The sequence below is a fragment of the Vicia villosa genome, linkage group LG7 (genome assembly GCF_029867415.1).
Source record: "Vicia villosa cultivar HV-30 ecotype Madison, WI linkage group LG7, Vvil1.0, whole genome shotgun sequence".
In the NCBI taxonomy this organism is placed as follows: Eukaryota; Viridiplantae; Streptophyta; class Magnoliopsida; order Fabales; family Fabaceae; genus Vicia; species Vicia villosa.
Window position 1 is genome coordinate 79,359,501 of NC_081186.1, and position 17,754 is coordinate 79,377,254.

General features: G+C 34.3%; 2 protein-coding genes across 3 annotated transcripts; both read left to right on the top strand.

The window, feature by feature from the left end:
• Window positions 1-344: 344 nt before the first annotated feature.
• LOC131620942 (uncharacterized) lies at window positions 345-8,911 on the top strand. 2 transcript variants are annotated; one of them, XM_058892134.1, is made up of 18 exons: window positions 345-590; window positions 674-734; window positions 936-972; window positions 1,853-1,983; window positions 2,109-2,204; window positions 2,303-2,408; window positions 2,594-2,724; window positions 3,598-3,737; window positions 4,535-4,585; window positions 4,669-4,751; window positions 4,852-4,906; window positions 4,992-5,106; window positions 5,968-6,463; window positions 6,662-6,875; window positions 6,970-7,040; window positions 7,413-7,581; window positions 7,673-7,802; window positions 8,016-8,911. In XM_058892134.1, the coding sequence occupies exons 1-18, from the start codon at window positions 483-485 to the stop codon at window positions 8,678-8,680; spliced, it is 2,859 nt and encodes a 952-aa protein (XP_058748117.1). In that variant the 5' UTR covers window positions 345-482; the 3' UTR covers window positions 8,681-8,911. The 2 variants fall into 2 exon arrangements, with proteins under 2 accessions (XP_058748117.1, XP_058748116.1); XM_058892133.1 differs by having other exon boundaries at window positions 346-590; window positions 2,300-2,408.
• Window positions 8,912-11,144: 2,233 nt separating this feature from the next.
• Window positions 11,145-16,748, top strand: LOC131620943 (protein INVOLVED IN DE NOVO 2-like). The gene is made up of 10 exons (XM_058892135.1): window positions 11,145-11,450; window positions 12,267-12,619; window positions 12,729-13,433; window positions 13,567-13,947; window positions 14,054-15,040; window positions 15,131-15,312; window positions 15,486-15,575; window positions 15,710-15,997; window positions 16,095-16,304; window positions 16,389-16,748. Exons 2-10 carry the CDS (start codon window positions 12,304-12,306, stop codon window positions 16,623-16,625), a joined length of 3,396 nt encoding a protein of 1,131 aa, XP_058748118.1. The 5' UTR covers window positions 11,145-11,450; window positions 12,267-12,303; the 3' UTR covers window positions 16,626-16,748.
• Window positions 16,749-17,754: the final 1,006 nt, after the last annotated feature.

Consider the following 17,754-nt stretch of genomic DNA (forward strand, 5'->3'; position numbering starts at 1 on the left):
GGCATAAATGTGGTATGTTAAGGAGCATCCATAGTTCAATTTCCTAACTTATTAATTCAAAATCCAAAATTCAAACTTTTTTTCAACATTTACTTTGACGTATTTTAGAGATAGCTTCTTGTGTATTTGGTGCATTCGAATTTTAAAAATCAGATTCTAAGAATATTATAGAATTTCGCCGCGGTGTATAAGTAAAGTATTAGGTGTAATTAACAATCCCCGTCAATTTTATCCAACTGTCTTAGCCCGCAAGCTCCGGGCCGATTCTAACTACAACCCATAGATTTCAAAGCCCAAACCCGGTTGGATGAAAGACAACACTCACAGTAACCCGGCCCGTTTCAGTATGAGAAGTTAACCAGGGTTTCAATTTTGATTCAAAACACAGTCACCGTTCCAACCACTTCACCACCATTACCAACCACCGCTAACCTCCACAGAAATTTGCACCTTCATCGGTTGAACCACTTAGGGTTAGAAACATGGGTAAGAAAAACAAAACAAGGAACGAAAATGGCGACGGCACCTTAAAACAATCCCCCTTGACTCTGTTTGTTTCCAACTTACCTTACTCCTTTACAAACGCTCAGGTACTTTATTTTGTTCTTTCGTTCTTTCAATTTTTATTCGCCATTGTTTTCTGTTATGCTAACTTGTTGTTAATTGAATTCAGCTTGAGGAAACTTTCAGTGAAGTTGGACCTGTTAGGCGTTGCTTCATGGTCACACAAAAGGGTAAGTAACTAAGCTTCTATCAAGTACGGACACCAGAAACACCACACTGACACGTCGACACCGGTAATAATTTGAAAAAATAATAAATTAGTAGCCACAAATGACAGTGTCGAATTCGGAGACCTGTTTTCAGAGGGGTCGGTGTTAAATAGATGATAGTAATGTTTTTTCCCTCTAACATCTGTGCTTAATCATTCTCAGGGTCTACTCAACATCGTGGTTTTGGTTATGTCCAATTGTAAGTTCAGTTCGATTCATATGTGCTTGTCTTACATTACCTGTTTATTGCACTTTCAATTTCAAACTTTAGTTTATGTTGTTTTGTTATTGGTACTTATTTTATCGTTTTTTGTTTATGCTTTGCTTTGCCTATGACTATTTATGATTTGAATTTTGAAGTGCAGCTAGACATGTATATGAATGAATTCGTGTTGTTAAATCGTAGTTGTAGTTCCAGTTTCGAATCTTTCGAATCCCGCTAGGTGCTAACAATTCTTGTGTTGGGTCAGTCCATACAGTGCTGCTAGTAAAAAAATAATCTGTCTCAAGGCAGAATACCAAGTTTTCAGAAAAAAATATAGTTATAGTGTCGATATAGCATAGTAGAATATGAACTAATTGTCATTGTCTATTTAGTAATTAGTACTAATTTAAAATGTTTTCAAATAGCAGCTATAGCGGCGTTATAGCACTGTTTTTAGCGGAATCTGAGCAAACAATTATTTTTAGCGATATGCGATTGAAAGTATTGAAATGAGTGGTATTCAACAGAACATCATCTTTGTAACTAAAAAATAGCTGGTCTTTTTGGTAAGTGCAATCCGATTGCGTTGTCTGGATGTTAAAAAATTGTAGTAATATGCTCAAGATGGTACTGTTGGTTTGCATATTGGGGTGACACACTTAATTTAGATTTATCAGTTTTATAGCGTTCGCTTTTATAATAGCAGGCCAGTCTTTGTTTGATGTTCGCTCTGCATGTGGTTGTGGTATTTCGCTGTAAACTAATCTGTAATCGTAATATGTCTATTGAATCTTTCTTGTGTGTTTTCTTTCGCATATATTAGCATTAAAATTTATAGTTTTGTGGGTTTGGTATTAATTGCTGTCATCTTTAGTGCTGTTGAAGCTGATGCTAACAGTGCCATTGAGCTGAAGAACGGTTCTTTGGTTGGTGGCCGGAAAATTGCAGTGAAGCACGCAATGCCCCGTCCTCCCCGTGAAAATAGAAGATTGAAACCAGATCAAGGTTGAATATTGCTCCCCTTTTAATTATGTGTCAGATAGAGCATGTTGTGATGCTTTGATGCTATATATACTTTCCAAATGATGTACTCTTTTTTTGTTCTCATTCTTTCTTTTATGATGCAATAGAGGGCAAGGAAGATGATCTCGCAGAGTCAAAAATTGATGACAAAGTCAGTGAATTACCTGTTGCAGAGAAGCCTGTTCCAGTTCCAAAGGAAGAAGGTTGTGACTGTGCTCATGTGCATTTGATTAGCCTTACTAGTTGCCCATTTATATATTCGTTGCTTTTTATTGATATTATATTTCATTTGTTTAAGAAGGAATAGTTTTGAATAAACAAAAAAACTCAAGGAAGCCCGTGGAAATAAAGAAAGCAGCTCTTTGTAATAATGTAGTAGATGAGGGGGGTGGCTCAGAAAAGCAGAGGTATTTACTCTACTCCCTCCCTTTTCTAAGTTGTACTCCCACCATGAAAGATGTTTTTAATGGTTGAGATTAAGAGATAATGATCTGGTCCGATCTTTACATTCTGGATGTTTCTTTTCTTAATCATGAACGCGTAGATCATTTCTAAAATGCTGTTCCTTCCTCTCTGTTTTTTCTTTTGGCAGGGTTGCTAGAACTGTTATATTTGGTGGTCTCATGAATTCTGCCATGGCCGAAGATGTTCACCGTCAAGCCAAGGAAATTGGAACTGTGTGCTCTATTAAGTCTCTCTCAAGGAATGATCTTCAGCAACATGGTAACTACTGATTATGTATATTTATTGGCGTGACATGTTGATGTTAATGTTATATTATTAGAAAAGACATTAAAAATATATTCTTTTTACTTGTTTAGTAATTATAATAGAATATGATGTATTTCTGTCATTTTCAGTTCATATTCTCCCATTGTTTTGCACTTGGTGAGTTGGTGTTATGCCATCTCATAGTTAAAGAATGAACTATGAAGCAGGTTCTTATATAGAATTGCTAGTCATGTACTTTGAAGTTGTCAATCTTAAATTTTTAATGCCAAGCCTTTTCTTTTTTATTTAAACATCTAGTTGTATTGTATTGTATCATGTTCAATGTTGTCAATTGTGGATACCAGGAAATAGCGGATTCTTAAAATTCCACCATGCAATAGTGCTACAGCGCCGCTATAGTGGCTATTTGAAAACATTTTTGTACTAAATGGCATATTGTGGAATAGTAGCGGTTTGTCAAAACTCTGCTATGCTATAGCTGTATAGCTCTGCTATTGCAGATATTTAACAACAATATTGAGTATGCTGCATGGACATTGGAGTTTTTCTTTCACCAAAATTTCTGAAGTGATGGTTTTCCACTTCGGATGTAGATCAGCAAGATTGAATCATGTATTATGTTTAGAGTTATTCGGGCATGCATTGTTAGTGTAAATTTATTTTAGTGACAACTATTAAGAAATTGCCATTTCGGCACTTCATACATACAATTTCATAATATACTTAAAGGAGGTGTAAGATGTTGTGGTAGAATAGTGGACTCTCAGTAGGTGTCAATGTCAGTGTTTTACACTGACAGAGCATGTCCTTTAAACTTTTATGTTTCTTTTAGGATAATTACAGTCATTATGAAAATTTTCTCAGGTCTGCTGCAAGATGGATGTACTTTGGATGCTTCAGCTGTACTATATACTAGTGTAAAATCAGCCCGTGATTCTGTTGCAAAATTGCATAGAAAAGAGATAGGAGGCGGAACTGTTTGGGCACGCCAACTTGGTGGCGAGGTAAAGTGCTTGTCATAGATACAATCACAAGATAATATCTTCACACACCAGACATTATCTCGTATGTTGAGGGATAGTTACTAGCCAATTAGGAGAGGCTTTTCTGATTTATATTAATAATATGAATAAAATGAATAAAATGAATATTTTTCTTTGTAATTGATAAACAATATTTAGCTTTATCATAAAATTTTGAATTAGCTATTATTTGAAATGTGTTAATTTTTCGACTAAAATTCAAATATTCAAAACCTATTTTCTTCATCTTCCTCTCTTGAGAAGTCAATTAATAACTATAGGTTTCATTCTGCAGCCGATCATGAAAATATGGCATCAATGCATGCATTGTCTTAACAAATAGGAAGTTACATTACATCACGGGAACTTGTGATTTGTGATGCCTCTAAAGCATTGAAAGGTTTTCTTTTCAGTGCAGTCCCAATTTCTCATGTTTTTTCAACTAAAATTTCTCATGTTTTTAGAGAAACATATTCTTTAATTTTGTATCGATTAATTTCCTTTTAGCTGTTTCTGATATGTGACAATCAGCTCTTTAAAGTAGAAATGGTGTTAATCTTTCCTGCCCAACATTTGTATCAACTATGTTCTTCCTATATTTTCAATTTCTTAAACCAGTTTCTAACAATGACTTCATCGTGCTCATGCGTTATTGCCTTCACTTTTGTATTGGTTTATAATTTGGTCATAGGTAAAGTTAACTTTTCACTGTTTAATGATTAATGAATATGATCCATACATGAAATTTTTTGTTAACATTTTTGTTTTATGCGGGTCAGGGATCCAAGACTCAAAAATGGAAGCTTATTATTAGAAACCTTCCTTTCAAGGTTTGATCTTTTGAGTTACTGAACATTAAATACTATTTTTTGGAGACCTTGTTTCCTAACTACTTCATTAAATATGGATACAGGCCAAAGAAAATGAAATCAGTGATGCTTTTTCATCTGCGGGGCCTGTATGGGAGGTGTTCATTCCACAGAAATCCGACACAGGGTATATATTCCTTTTCTTTTCCTGGCATAAATTGTTTCCATATAGTACTATACATTATGTTTTCTTAAGCTGTTTTCCCCTGCTTATTTCCCGTGTGCAGTCTTTCAAAGGGTTTCGCATTTGTAAAATTCACCTGCAAGCAAGATGCTGAAAATGTATGAACTATTTCGAAGGTTTTACTTTACATGCTGTTTTGTATTCTAAAATTACCTGTAAATAATTTTCCTGTTACTGCATCAGGCCATTCGAAAGCTCAATGGATTTAAGTTTGGGAGTCGTCTCATAGCTGTTGATTGGGCTGTTCCAAAAAAGATATTTAGTAGTGATACCAATGATGCTCCTGCTTCCGAGGAAGGTAAGTTGTTTCTTAAGTGGAAATGATACTGCTATCGACCATTCTTATCTGTATATGACACCAGATTTTGGAAAAGTCATGTATATTTGGATGTTTTTAGAATCATTTGAATAAAAAATTGAGCTGATCAAAGAAAATCATACAGTATAAAAAAGTCTAGTGCCTGTACCCCATTTCTAGACTATGTTTGGCATGACTTATTTAGCATTAAAATCAACTTTAAAATAAAAGAGAAAAATAAGAACTTTAGAAATAATGCTAAAGTTGTTTAGAAGCGGCATTCAACCAATCAAAAACACTATAATAAGGCAAAAAGGTTCAAATACAATTATACAACAACAAATTATAAAAAAGGCACAATACATCATAAAGAAGGCGTCCCTTCACATCAGAATGGTGACCTAACTATATGTTGGAGTTGACAAAGAGTACTTTTTTAAATGAGGGATCAGATAAGTGTGTCTGAAACGTGGACTCCCCTAAAACCAGGGGTGTACGTTCTTCATAGCTATAAAATGTTTTAGGAAGGCAACTAGGCTGCACTACTGAGACGGGCATAAGACACTGCTGCAGTCTCATCTATGCAGTCCAGAACACGCCTATATCAGTAAGAGAAACATTACAATGATAGGAAAATGTATTTTTCTAATAGGAGGTAATTGTTCGATTCTTTTTAAAATACATATCAGCAGTAATTACACATTTTCCTGGGTTTCTTAATTATTATTTTTCATTTGAAATTCATCGTCTGAAATATGTACCCAACTCTAGAACAATATGTGCTCAAATTATTTAAATAAGACATTCTTTTTAACTTTGTTTCAAACTATTTAAATAAGACATCATTTATGATTTCTTCAGAACAAAAGTTGACAGATGAAGATGGTAGTATTACTACAGATGATGATGTTGAGGGTTCCGACACAAAATCTGATCAAGGAGATGATAGTGATAATGATGGCGCAGTGGAGGAGGATGTTCCGTCTGAAGATGATTTTGACAAGGAAGCAGACACTGCAAGAAAGATTCTTAACAATTTGATTACATCCTCCTCTGTCAGAGATGCATCTGTAAATACGGATTCTGTGTGTTCCGAAGAAAATAAGGAGCCAAAACCTGAGGAAACTGTTAAGGATGCGGATAGTAAAGCATCTAAAGAGGCTGACAAAGTTTCTGCCACTTCTAAGCCTGAGACTTCAAGCAGGTTATCTAATCCTAAGGAAACAGAAGATGATTTGCAAAGAACAATTTTTATAAATAATCTTCCCTTTGAATGTGATACTGAAGAAGTGAAGCAACGATTTTCTGCATTTGGAGTAGTAGAATATTTTGCTCCTGTTCTCCACCCATTGACCAAGTATGTCCAAGAACACTTTTTGAGTGTCTGTTTCACTTATTATTATTATTATTATTATTATTATTATTATTATTATTATTATTATTATTATTATTATTATTATTATTATTGTTATTGTTATTGTTATTATTATTATTATTATTATTATTATTATTGTTATTATTATTATTATTCACACTCCCCTGTTACTCTATGCAGGCGTCCACGAGGGACTGGTTTTCTCAAATTTAAAACTGTCGAAGCAGCTGATGCTGCAATTTCAGCTGCCAATGCTGCTTCTGGGGTGGGTATTTTAGTGAAGGGTAGACAATTAAAAGTTTTGAAAGCTCTGGACAAGAAAACAGCTCATGACAAGGAACAGGAGAAAGAAAAAAACGAGGTTCATGACCACCGCAATCTTTACTTGGCAAAGGTTTGTCTTCTCCTTTGTACCTCTTGTGTAGCAGGTTGTGGTAACTAATATGCAATAGGAGAGTAACATTTGTATTCTTTTAATATTGTAATAGGAGGGACTTATTCTTGAGGGGACTCCAGCTGCGGAAGGAGTTTCAGCCAGTGATATGGCAAAACGAAAAGAGTGAGTATTTAATGGTTTTGAATGCAAACACCGTTTATAATTTTAACGAACAAAGTGTCTCATTGGTTTATTTATTTATGGCAATGGCTTATGTATGCTGCATTTGAGGGACAATTCAACAGTTCATGTTTTAATCATTATGGTTTTCTTTCTCTTTTTCTCAATATTGGAGTTATCCACTTTTGTTCCTTGCACGCAAGAGGAAAATTAACTGACTAGTTTTTATCTCCTATTCTGAATTTCTTTGTTATTTTATGTTGCATTGCTCATCCGTATTTGGGTGGTACAGATATTGTAAGTTTTCTGCTTTGAGTACAATTCCTGTCACTGATTTTAGCGATCTTGCATTATCATTTTCTGAAAAATTCGTAGTTTGGAAAGGAAAAAGAAGACCAAGCTTCAATCTCCAAATTTTCATGTTTCAAAAACTAGACTTGTTATCTACAACTTACCCAAGTCAAAGACTGAAAAACAAATAAAGAAGCTTTGCATTGATGCAGTCATCTCTAGAGCTACCAAGCAAAAACCTGTGATTCGACAGGTTGGTTAAATAGGCCATGAAGTTGTCAAATAATGTTTTTGTATTGCTTTAGGAATCATTCTGTTTTAAATGTTGCAAATGTACTTTGCAGATAAAGCTTTTGAAAGATGGAAGGAAAGGAAAGGCTACTCAAGAACAGTATTCCCGCGGAGTCGCCTTTCTTGAATTTTCAGAACACCAGCACGCCCTTGTTGCATTGAGAGTTCTTAACAATAATCCTGGTAATATTAACTTCCATTTCTTAATAAGGAAATACTAGCTTTGTAAGTTGATCACTTTTTTAAAAAATTAATCAATCATAAAATGTGTATCATGAAAGAATTGTTAAAAAACGCTTATTTCTGACATTTCTCTTTTTATCAATGAGGTGTTTCAACCAAGTCAAGTGCTCTGTTTTTTTTGTGTAGTCTAATGCTGTCTTTGGTTGACCACAGAAACTTTTGGTCCTGAACATCGGCCTATTGTGGAGTTTGCTCTTGATAATGTTCAGACATTGAAACTTCGGAAGGAAAAACTACAATATCAGCAGCAGGCTCCTTATGATGACAACAACAGAGACGAAAATGATAAACCCGACAATGCTGGAGGAGGTTTCACACATGGAAAGGACAGAAAACGAAAATCTCAAGACCATGAGAAACCCGCAAATGAGAGTGAACAAGACGGTAAGGTTGCAAGTGGAAAATCTCCTCAAGGAGGCAAATTCAAAAAACAGAAAGACAACCCCAAGAGTACAAATACCAAAGTGTTATCATCCAAAGAAAGTTCAAAAGATTCTTCGGCCAGGAAGTTAGCGAATAACCAGGATGGCCGGAATCACAGTAAAAACACTGCCATTGACAGTAGAATTGGAAAACAATCAGGAAAGAAAGATGATGGGGTATATGGAAAGAGGAAGATGCAAAACCAAGAACAGGCAGGGGAACAGGTTCCTGGGAAAAGGGCAAGGAAGAATAAAGATCCAGTAGGGAAGGACACAGTAGATAAGCTTGACAAGCTTATTGAACAATATAGATCCAAGTTCTCAAACAAGGGCTCCCAAGGAAATGATGGTGAGAGAAAACAATCTAAACAGCTTAGAAAATGGTTCCAAACATAACTTTGTTATGAAATGAATTTTGACACTTGGTTCTTATTTATCCTACTTCTTTTGAGCCCCATCTTCAGTTATTTCCAGTTTTTTGGTCTATTTTATTATAATGTAATAGTATTTAACCTTTTTGTAATAGGGTTATGTCTTAGTGAGATTTAAGCGGATGATAGTGTAACGTGTTCCAAAAATTATAATTATTTGTTTTGAATCATAAATAGTAAACAATTTTATAAACAATTTTGAATCATAAAGTTAATAAAGGGCCCTTTTTAGCTTTAAAAAAAGTTTTTTTTTGTGTTTTTAAAAATAATTTTTATTAAAATGTTTTTTTTTAAATATTACGATTTTTTTTAATTCGTTTTTTTAATAAGTTGAAATATTAATTTTATCAGGATTATTGTTAAAAGATTAAAATATTGTTAAAATCTCAATTTAAAAAAAAGAATGAATTTACACAAGAGAGAGGTGTACACAATTCTTTAAATTAAAAAAAAAACTCTTCTTTTAAAAACAATATAGTATATATATTTTTTTTTAAAAGTAAAAATGGATGCAGTTGGAGAAATGATGATCTTAAATGATGACTGATCTTTTACGGCGACGCGGAGAGGACTTGCATGGTTAGCACTTCAACACCAAAGTCAGTTTAAGATTCAAGACAAGTGCAGTAAAAAGTGGAGATCTGAGATTGTACCTTGTTCTTTGCGTGTGAATTGATTTTCCACCTTGGGTCAAGTGGAGTGGATTTAGATGGATTGAACTTTAGTTATTTGGGCCTTTGGCCGACCCATAACAGTTGCTCTCAAGACTTTATAGGGCACTGGAGGAGCCGGGGGAAACCTTAAGTAATGTTGGCCGGCCTCTTGGATGTTGTTCAATGTGAAATAGAACTTAAACATATGAAATCAATTGAAAGAGTAGTGAAAAACAAGTGCATTAAATATAGTCCCATCATTGAAACGTCTCACCACCCTCTTTTGACACGTAGAGTATAAATATCAAACATTAGATTTATCAAGAGAGAGAAATTAATAACCACATTAATGTATTAGCATTCTCTATATAAATCAAAAGTAAAATACAGTCTGACTTTAAAAATCGTCTAAATCTTCGATTTTTTGGTTTAAATCTTTGTTCTTCTGTATGCTGCGTTGTATAGGTGCGGGTGCGTACCCAGTACCCGATACGGGTACCGGTACGAAATACGGCATTTTTAAAAAAACTAAGGTACGGGTACGTTAGTATAATGCTTTAAAAATATAATTATAAAAATAATTAATGAATTATATTATTTAAATAATAATAAAATAATAAAACTAAAAAATAGTTTGCTTAAAAAAATTAATATTTATGCAATAACATAAATAAATCACACTTAAAAGTATCAATAAATTATAAAATCATGGCTGAATATCAATATTTTCTTCTCTAATATCATTAAAAAGTGCGGCTTCTATTTCAAGTTCATCGAGAGAAAGACTAGCAATTTCAAGAATACCAATTTCATCAAATAGATCTCATTCATCTCCACTAATATCCCACAAATTTGTTGCTCCTTCATTATAAACCTTACTCCTTCTCCGAGAGAAGATGGAGATTCGTATGAACAAAAACTAAAAAAATTGGGTACGTGGTACCAAATGTGTACCGGTTGGTGTACCAAGTTAAAAATAAAATTAAAAAAATTGGTACGGCTTCGGTGCGTACCAGGTGAGTACCGTACGCGTACCGGTACCCGGTACGTACCCGGTACCGGTACTTTACCTAAAATGGAGTACCCATGCTTCACAGTCTGTATGCTGGCTTTTAGATCCAAACAGACCGGTTAAGATTCTAATTTTCAGTCTAATCGATTGAACCGTCCGATCCGATATGATTTTAATTACCATGAATTTAGTGGAGATTGTTATAAGACTTAAAAACCTTAATTACTTTTTCCCATTAGTTAGAGATTATTTCTCTCAGTAATTATTTTTATTTTGTATATAAAGCCACCAAACTATTTCCACATATAAATTTTATTAAATAGCATATGACCAAATACATTACTCATTCAATACATTTAAAAATCAAAATTTAATTATAATAATAGAGGAAATATGTACCAGAGTGATTTAGAATTAATATTTTTTTCTTTTTGATATTTTCACATATAAATAAAGACACTTGCGTAAGAAATATGCACGAGTTAACAAATACTCCATCTAGTTCTTAATATAATATATTTCTTTTTAGATTCATTGGTTCTAGTATTTGAACTACAATATTATTCTTTGATGAATTTTAAAAAGAATCTAATTTTTTTTCTATATTAAGGACAAGGAATATAAGGAATATTGTGCATTCAACTTTTCTAAAATTTAAAATTTATCATTTCGACACAAAATTTTAATTTTAACTCTTCTTAACTTGTGAATACAAACAAAAATTAGCATGATACTAATATAGATTTTACCAATAGTAAGAAAATTATAAAATTCAACATTATTCATTAGAACTACCTTAAAAAATGAGTAGTAACCTTTCACGTACTAGAACCACAAGTGACTAAGAAAGTACATTGAACTAGTTTCGTTGGTTTGTCGGTCAAAATGCGAGAGGCAACACTTTCAACAACATGCGTGTCTTCCAAACTTAACTGCAATGCTAGCAATGTTCTTTCTTCTTCTTACCAAATTCCATAGCTACAATCCCAAATTTCCCCTTTCATTCTTCATCTTCAATTTCAATTTCAATTTCAAGTTCTCTCATGCACACCCCTTTCAATCTCTTCAAGGTAAACACCATTCCTTCATCTATTATCAAAATCCCATTTCAATTTTTTCTACTTTAATTCTCGTTATTAACATGCTTTCTTCTTTTCAACTTCATTTATTTCTAGTCAAACTCATCATCAATTTCACTTTTGCCTTAGCTTATTTATTCACCCTGATTTTCTTTGTTGATTATGTGATAGATAAAAAGCTCCAAATGGTTAGGGTTTCTGTGTTTTCTTGTTTGATCATTGTTGATGTTACATTTATAACCTCCTTTTAGATAAAATTGATTTTGACAGAATTGAGTTTAACAGAATTGAATTTAGCAGAATTGTTGTATGATTGGATACATTTGTAAAATTGAGTTGAACAACAAACTTTTTTTTAGTAAAAAACATGTTTAAACTCAGAAGCTACAAACTCTAGCTTTAAGTAGAATCAATTCTACTTTAAAAGAACCAAACACCTCAAAATTACTCCAGAATCAATTCTACACATCTATAGAATTGCTTCAGGCTCTACCAAAAGCCAAACCAAACATGTTATTAGATAAACAATTTATTGAAGTGCTTATATCATAAGCACTTATAATTGATAGCTGATAAGTGCTTATCTATAAGTTCAAGTCAACTTAAACAAACCCTTATTAAATAGGTGAATCTTGTAGTCAATGTAGTTGGTGAATTTTAAGCCATTAGATGAAGATGAAGATGACTCACATTGTGGCTTCTACAAATAGGGAAATTAAACTTGCATTAAATCGGTTTTAATAAACTTCTGAAATTGGTGATTAACATCAAAATTCGTGTGATCTAATATAATTTTTTGTGTTTTAGGTGCCGTGATATTGAGTCAAGCCTAGAAGAAACTCTAATGGCTCATTGTTCTGTCAAGGATACCGGTATAACGGTATCCCATTTGAGTTGGTGGTATGTCGTTTCATCTTACGAAGAACTCAGAACAGGGAAACAGAAGGTGAAAACCTCGGCCGAGACTTTCAGTTGTCCGTATTGCCCTGAGAGGAAACAGGATTATAAGTACAATGAACTTCTTAATCATGCCACTGGGATCGGTAGGAGTAGTTCCGATAAGAGAAGTGATAAAGAGAAAGGTTGTCATTTGGCTTTGGTAAAGTATTTGGAACAAGATCTTACGAGTAAGGACGGTGCATCGAAACCTTTAGATCAAGGTGATCGGTTTGTTACTCTCTCCTTTTATTTTTAGTTGTCGTTTTAAAATTGTTTACGTTACACTTACATTACACATACCGATAAAACTAAATAATATTTGTTTCTCAGGATCGAACACAATAAGTCCAGGACAAACTGTAATGTCTCACTGTTCGATCAAGGATACCGATATAAGTTGGTGGTATGTAGATACAGCTTACGAAGAGCTCATAAATGGAACTCGGAATGTGAGAACCTCGGACGATACTTTCATTTGTCCGTACTGTCCTCAGAGAAAACAGGATTATGCATATAGGGAACTCCTAGAACATGCTTTTATGGTCGGTCGGAGTAGTTCCGAAAAGAGAAGTGCCAGAGAGAGGGCTAATCATCTCGCATTGTTGAAGTATTTGGAAAAGGATATTACGAGCATGCCTGGACCGTCAAAACCCGTCGATAAAACTAGTTTTTGTGTTTCAGGTACAAAATCGATAAGCCAAGGACAAACTGTCTCGCCTCAATGCTCTAACAAGGTTACTGAGTCGAGTGAATCTCAAATAAGTCGGTTGTATGTAGATAAATTTTATAAAGAACTCAAGAAGGGAAGTCTCAAAGTAAGAATCTCAGATGAGACTTTCATTTGTCCGTACTGTTCGAACATGAAAAAACCGGATTATGTGTACAGGGAACTCCTTGAACATGCTTCTGGAGTCGGTCAGAGTAGTTCGCAAAAGAGAAGTGTCAAAGAGAAGGCAACTCATCTCGCTTTAACGAAATATTTGAAAAATGATATAATCGTGAATGTGACTACTCCATCAAAACCCGTGATTGAAGGTGATTCTTCTGTTAAGGAAGCAATTACTCATAATTTAAATTTCAAGTTTTTCTAGTTACATAATATACTGAAATTTGTAATTCAATTCACGATGATATTTTTTGGAAGTAACATGTAAATAGACACTTTCAGGAACCGTAGTACCAAGCCGGGAAGCACGAACCGTAGTACCAAGTCGGGAAGAAAATGTGACGCCTCGCTGCTCTGACAAAGATTCTGACAAAAGTGCATCTCAGATTAATGCGTTGCAAATTAAAAAAGCATATGAACAACTAAAAAAGGGGAGTCATAATGTAAAAACCTCAGATAAAACTTTCATTTGCCCTTATTGTCCGAATAGAAAGAGAAAACGGGATTACGTGTACAGAGAAATCATTGAACATGCTTCTGGGGTGGGCTGGAGTATCTCGCAAAGTAGAAGTGGCATTGAAAAGGCGAATCATCTGGCTTTGGTCAAATTCTTGAAAAGGGATCTTATAAATGTCGGTGGATCATCAGAATCTACGGCCGAAGGTAATTAGGATCTCACTCTTAATATAACATTTATGACAAAATTTATGTTTTAACTTTTTTTCCGGTAACTTGGGGTTATTCACTAACTCCTTGTTTTGTCTTTCAGGTACCACGACATCGAACCGAGGAGAAACTTCAAGAGGTCATGCTTCTGAGAATGATACTAATAAAAGGGCATCTCAAATAAATGCGTTATTTGTAAATAAATCCTATGAAGAACTCAAACGGGGACGTTACAGAGTGAAAACATCAAAAGATACTTTCTCATGTCCGTATTGCCCCAAGAGAAAATGCGATTATAGGTACAGTGAACTTCTCAATCATGCTTTAGGGGTCGGTCAAAGCGACTCGCAAAAGAGAAGTGTATTGGAAAAGGCCAATCATCTAGCTTTAGTGAAATATTTGGAGAAGGATCATATGATTATGAATGTGGAACATCCAACAAAACCGGTAAATTTGGAAAAGAATTTTGTGAATATAGAACAACATCCAAAAAAACCGGCAAATGGAGGCATTCTTGTCGATTCCGAAAAGCAGTTTGTGTGGCCGTGGACTGGGATTGTGGTTAACATTCCCACGGAAATGAGAGAAGATGGGCGATGTTTTGGTGAAAGTGGTTCCAAGCTAAGGGATGAATACCGAATGAGGGGCTTTAATCCACGTAGAGTCCGGCCACTCTGGAATTTCTGGGGTCACACCGGAGCTGCAGTCGTTGAATTCAATAAAAGTTGGCTAGGGTTATATAATGCAATGGCATTTGAAAGAGCTTATGAATTAGACCATCATGGGAAAAAGGATTGGCTTTCTTATACCGAACAAAAATCTGGTCTTTATGCGTGGGTTGCCCGAGCTGATGACTATCAAATGAACAATACAATCGGGGAACAACTACGGAAGATGGATGTTAAAACAATACCTGAAATCATGGAACATGATGCTAGAATGTTCAATAAATTTGTGTCTAGTATGACTAACATTATTCATGTAAAGAAAAACAAGATCAAAGAAATGGAAGTAGTATGCGATGAAATTACACTTCGCATGGACGTTGTAATGGGCGAGATAGACAGACTCTCTCAATCTCATTGTCAAGGTATCTTTACTTGTCGATCATTGTTTGTAAGTAACATTGAATTACTCAAATGACGTTGTTCTATGTTGTCATTGCTTTGATTGTATTCAGAGATGAAGAAAATACAGTCAAGTGCATCTCAACACTTTCAGAGTATTTTGAATGGTCACGAAAGACTTAAGTTGCAACTCGAATCTCAGAAAAGAGAACTCGAGTTGCGAAGAATTGAACTGGAAAAACGCGAGGCAAATAACGAAAGTGAAAGAAAAAAGTTGGAAGAAGAGATTAATGAGGTGCAGTGCTTTTCTAGTTTTTTGTTTAATCTCTTTTATCGTTCAATTGAAGATCGAAGTGAAAATACTATTTATCGGTGATTTACCAATATTATCAACACTAATAGCTACTTGGCTAAGAATCTTGTTGAATATTTTGTTTAGCTCCATGCTTATTTTTGTTGCTTTTTTAGACTTCAACGAAAAATCGCTTTCTTCAAATGGCTGCTCTGGAGCAACAGAAAGCCGGTGAAAATGTTTTGAAACTAGCCGCAGATCAAAAGGTCTGTGTAACTTGTTTTATGCTTTGTTCTCAACCGAAACTAACTTTTCGGCTTGGTTCGTTTTTTAACCGTCCTAGTCAGTATTAGAGTAACATGCTGTTAATTTAACGGTGCTTACCTGTCAATTTATCCAGCGGCAAAAAGAACAGCTCCATGCGAAAATCCTCCAGCTTGAAAAACAACTAAATGTGAAACAAAAACTGGAATTGGAGATTCAGCAACTAAAAGGAAAATTAAATGTCATGAAGCACATGGAAAATGATGGAGACTTTGATGTTCTGGATGTGATGGATGCTTTACACACAGATCTAAGAGAAAAGGAACAATCGCTTCGAGACATGGACGCATTGAACCAAACACTGATCGTTAAAGAGCGTAAGAGCAATGACGAACTGCAGGAAGCTCGAAAGGAATTAATTACCGTAATTTTTCTAAACGTATCTTTTCTTCTAGTGCATGGATTTTACGCTTTGAAATTTTCTAACAATTTTTAAACTCTCGGAATTTTATCTATCGCAGACCATTAAAGAGATACCGAGTCGTGCAAATATTGGCGTGAAGAGAATGGGGGAGCTTGATTATAGACCGTTTCTAGAAGCTATGAAGAAGAAATTTAATGCGGATGATGCTGAAGATAGAGCTTCGGAAATGTGTTCATTATGGGAGGAGTATCTGAAGGACCCCGACTGGCATCCATTTAAAATTTCTATAATTCAAGGGAAACATCAGGTGTGCTTTTCTCGTGCTTATTGATCGATCTCCTGGAATTTGCCTACACGATATCACTTTTAAGTTTAAGTCTTTTAATTTCAGGAAATTATAGACGACGAAGATGAAAAGCTGAAAGAACTGAAAAACGAGATGGGGGAAGAGGTCTACGGAGCTGTGATGACAGCATTGAAAGAGATAAATGAATATAATCCAAGTGGACGATACGTAACTTCGGAGTTATGGAATTATGCGGAGGGAAAGAAAGCAACTTTGCGAGATGGAGTACAAGTTTTATTGAAGCAATGGAAATTAAATAGACAAAAATTGGGAATGATATGAAGCCATGTATATGTTTCTAATGGAAAATATGATACTGCATTTTGCTTACAGCATAAGCTCCTATCATGTAAGTGCTTATGAACAAGTTATTTCTATAACTTGTCAAACAAGTTTTGATTTTTACTTCACATAAACCAAACACATAAACCAAACACATGTATGTTGACTAAAAATCACATTTGTCGCAAGACAATCAGTTTGGTATGCTGTCATATAACTACGGATTATGTTGTCGAAAAAGATTAGCGTTGCATGCGGGGATTAGTGCGTTGTTTTCTCAAAGGAATTGTGTGGGCGGTTGAACATATTTAGGAAATGCATGATACATTTGGCTTCACTTGATACTTGATGCTTCTATGGAAAATTTTCTATATCACTGCTTCAATTTAATCTTTCAAGGCCCTAAATTTATCAAGATATTCCATGTAAAATATGTTGTATCATATTTAATAAACATTATGTTTATTTACTTTTGCTTTTATTGTACTAAAAGTTGAGTGTATCTAAGTTTCTATATTTGTGTTTAGAAAGATTTTAACATTTTGTTTAGGTGTGGTAAAAGTAGTATAACTATAACATTTAATGGAGATTTAGAAGATGATTCTGTCAAAAACCTGGAGGATTCTTCATTTCATTTCTAGTTGTGGTTGAGTGATGAACCTTTTTTTGTTGGCATTAAAGTAGAGATAATTCGTGGAGTTCTAGATTGGGCATAAGATGCATAAATCAACAAGGTTTTATAGATATCACAAATATAAGGCTATTCACCAAGTGATCAATTGTAAAAGGTCACTTGATTCAAGGTTATTCCATATGCTTCTAGATCTGATTTTGGAAGTCTATTTTATGCTTAGATTTGCACAAGAATAAATATTGCACTAGCTATTAGGGGTCATTAGTTATTGGAAAGTAAGGAAGATTAGGGTGTTCTAAATGTTAACAATAGTTGGCAAAGTAGGAAAAAGAGAAAGATGATAGGGTTTAATAACAAGAATAACATAATAACTCCGGAAAATTAGAGTTACAAATATAATATATAATGGAACATTAAGGGTCTGTTTGGTGCGCAAGATATAATAGAGACATGATAGAATATATAGTAGGATAAGGATAGGATATGATATAGACA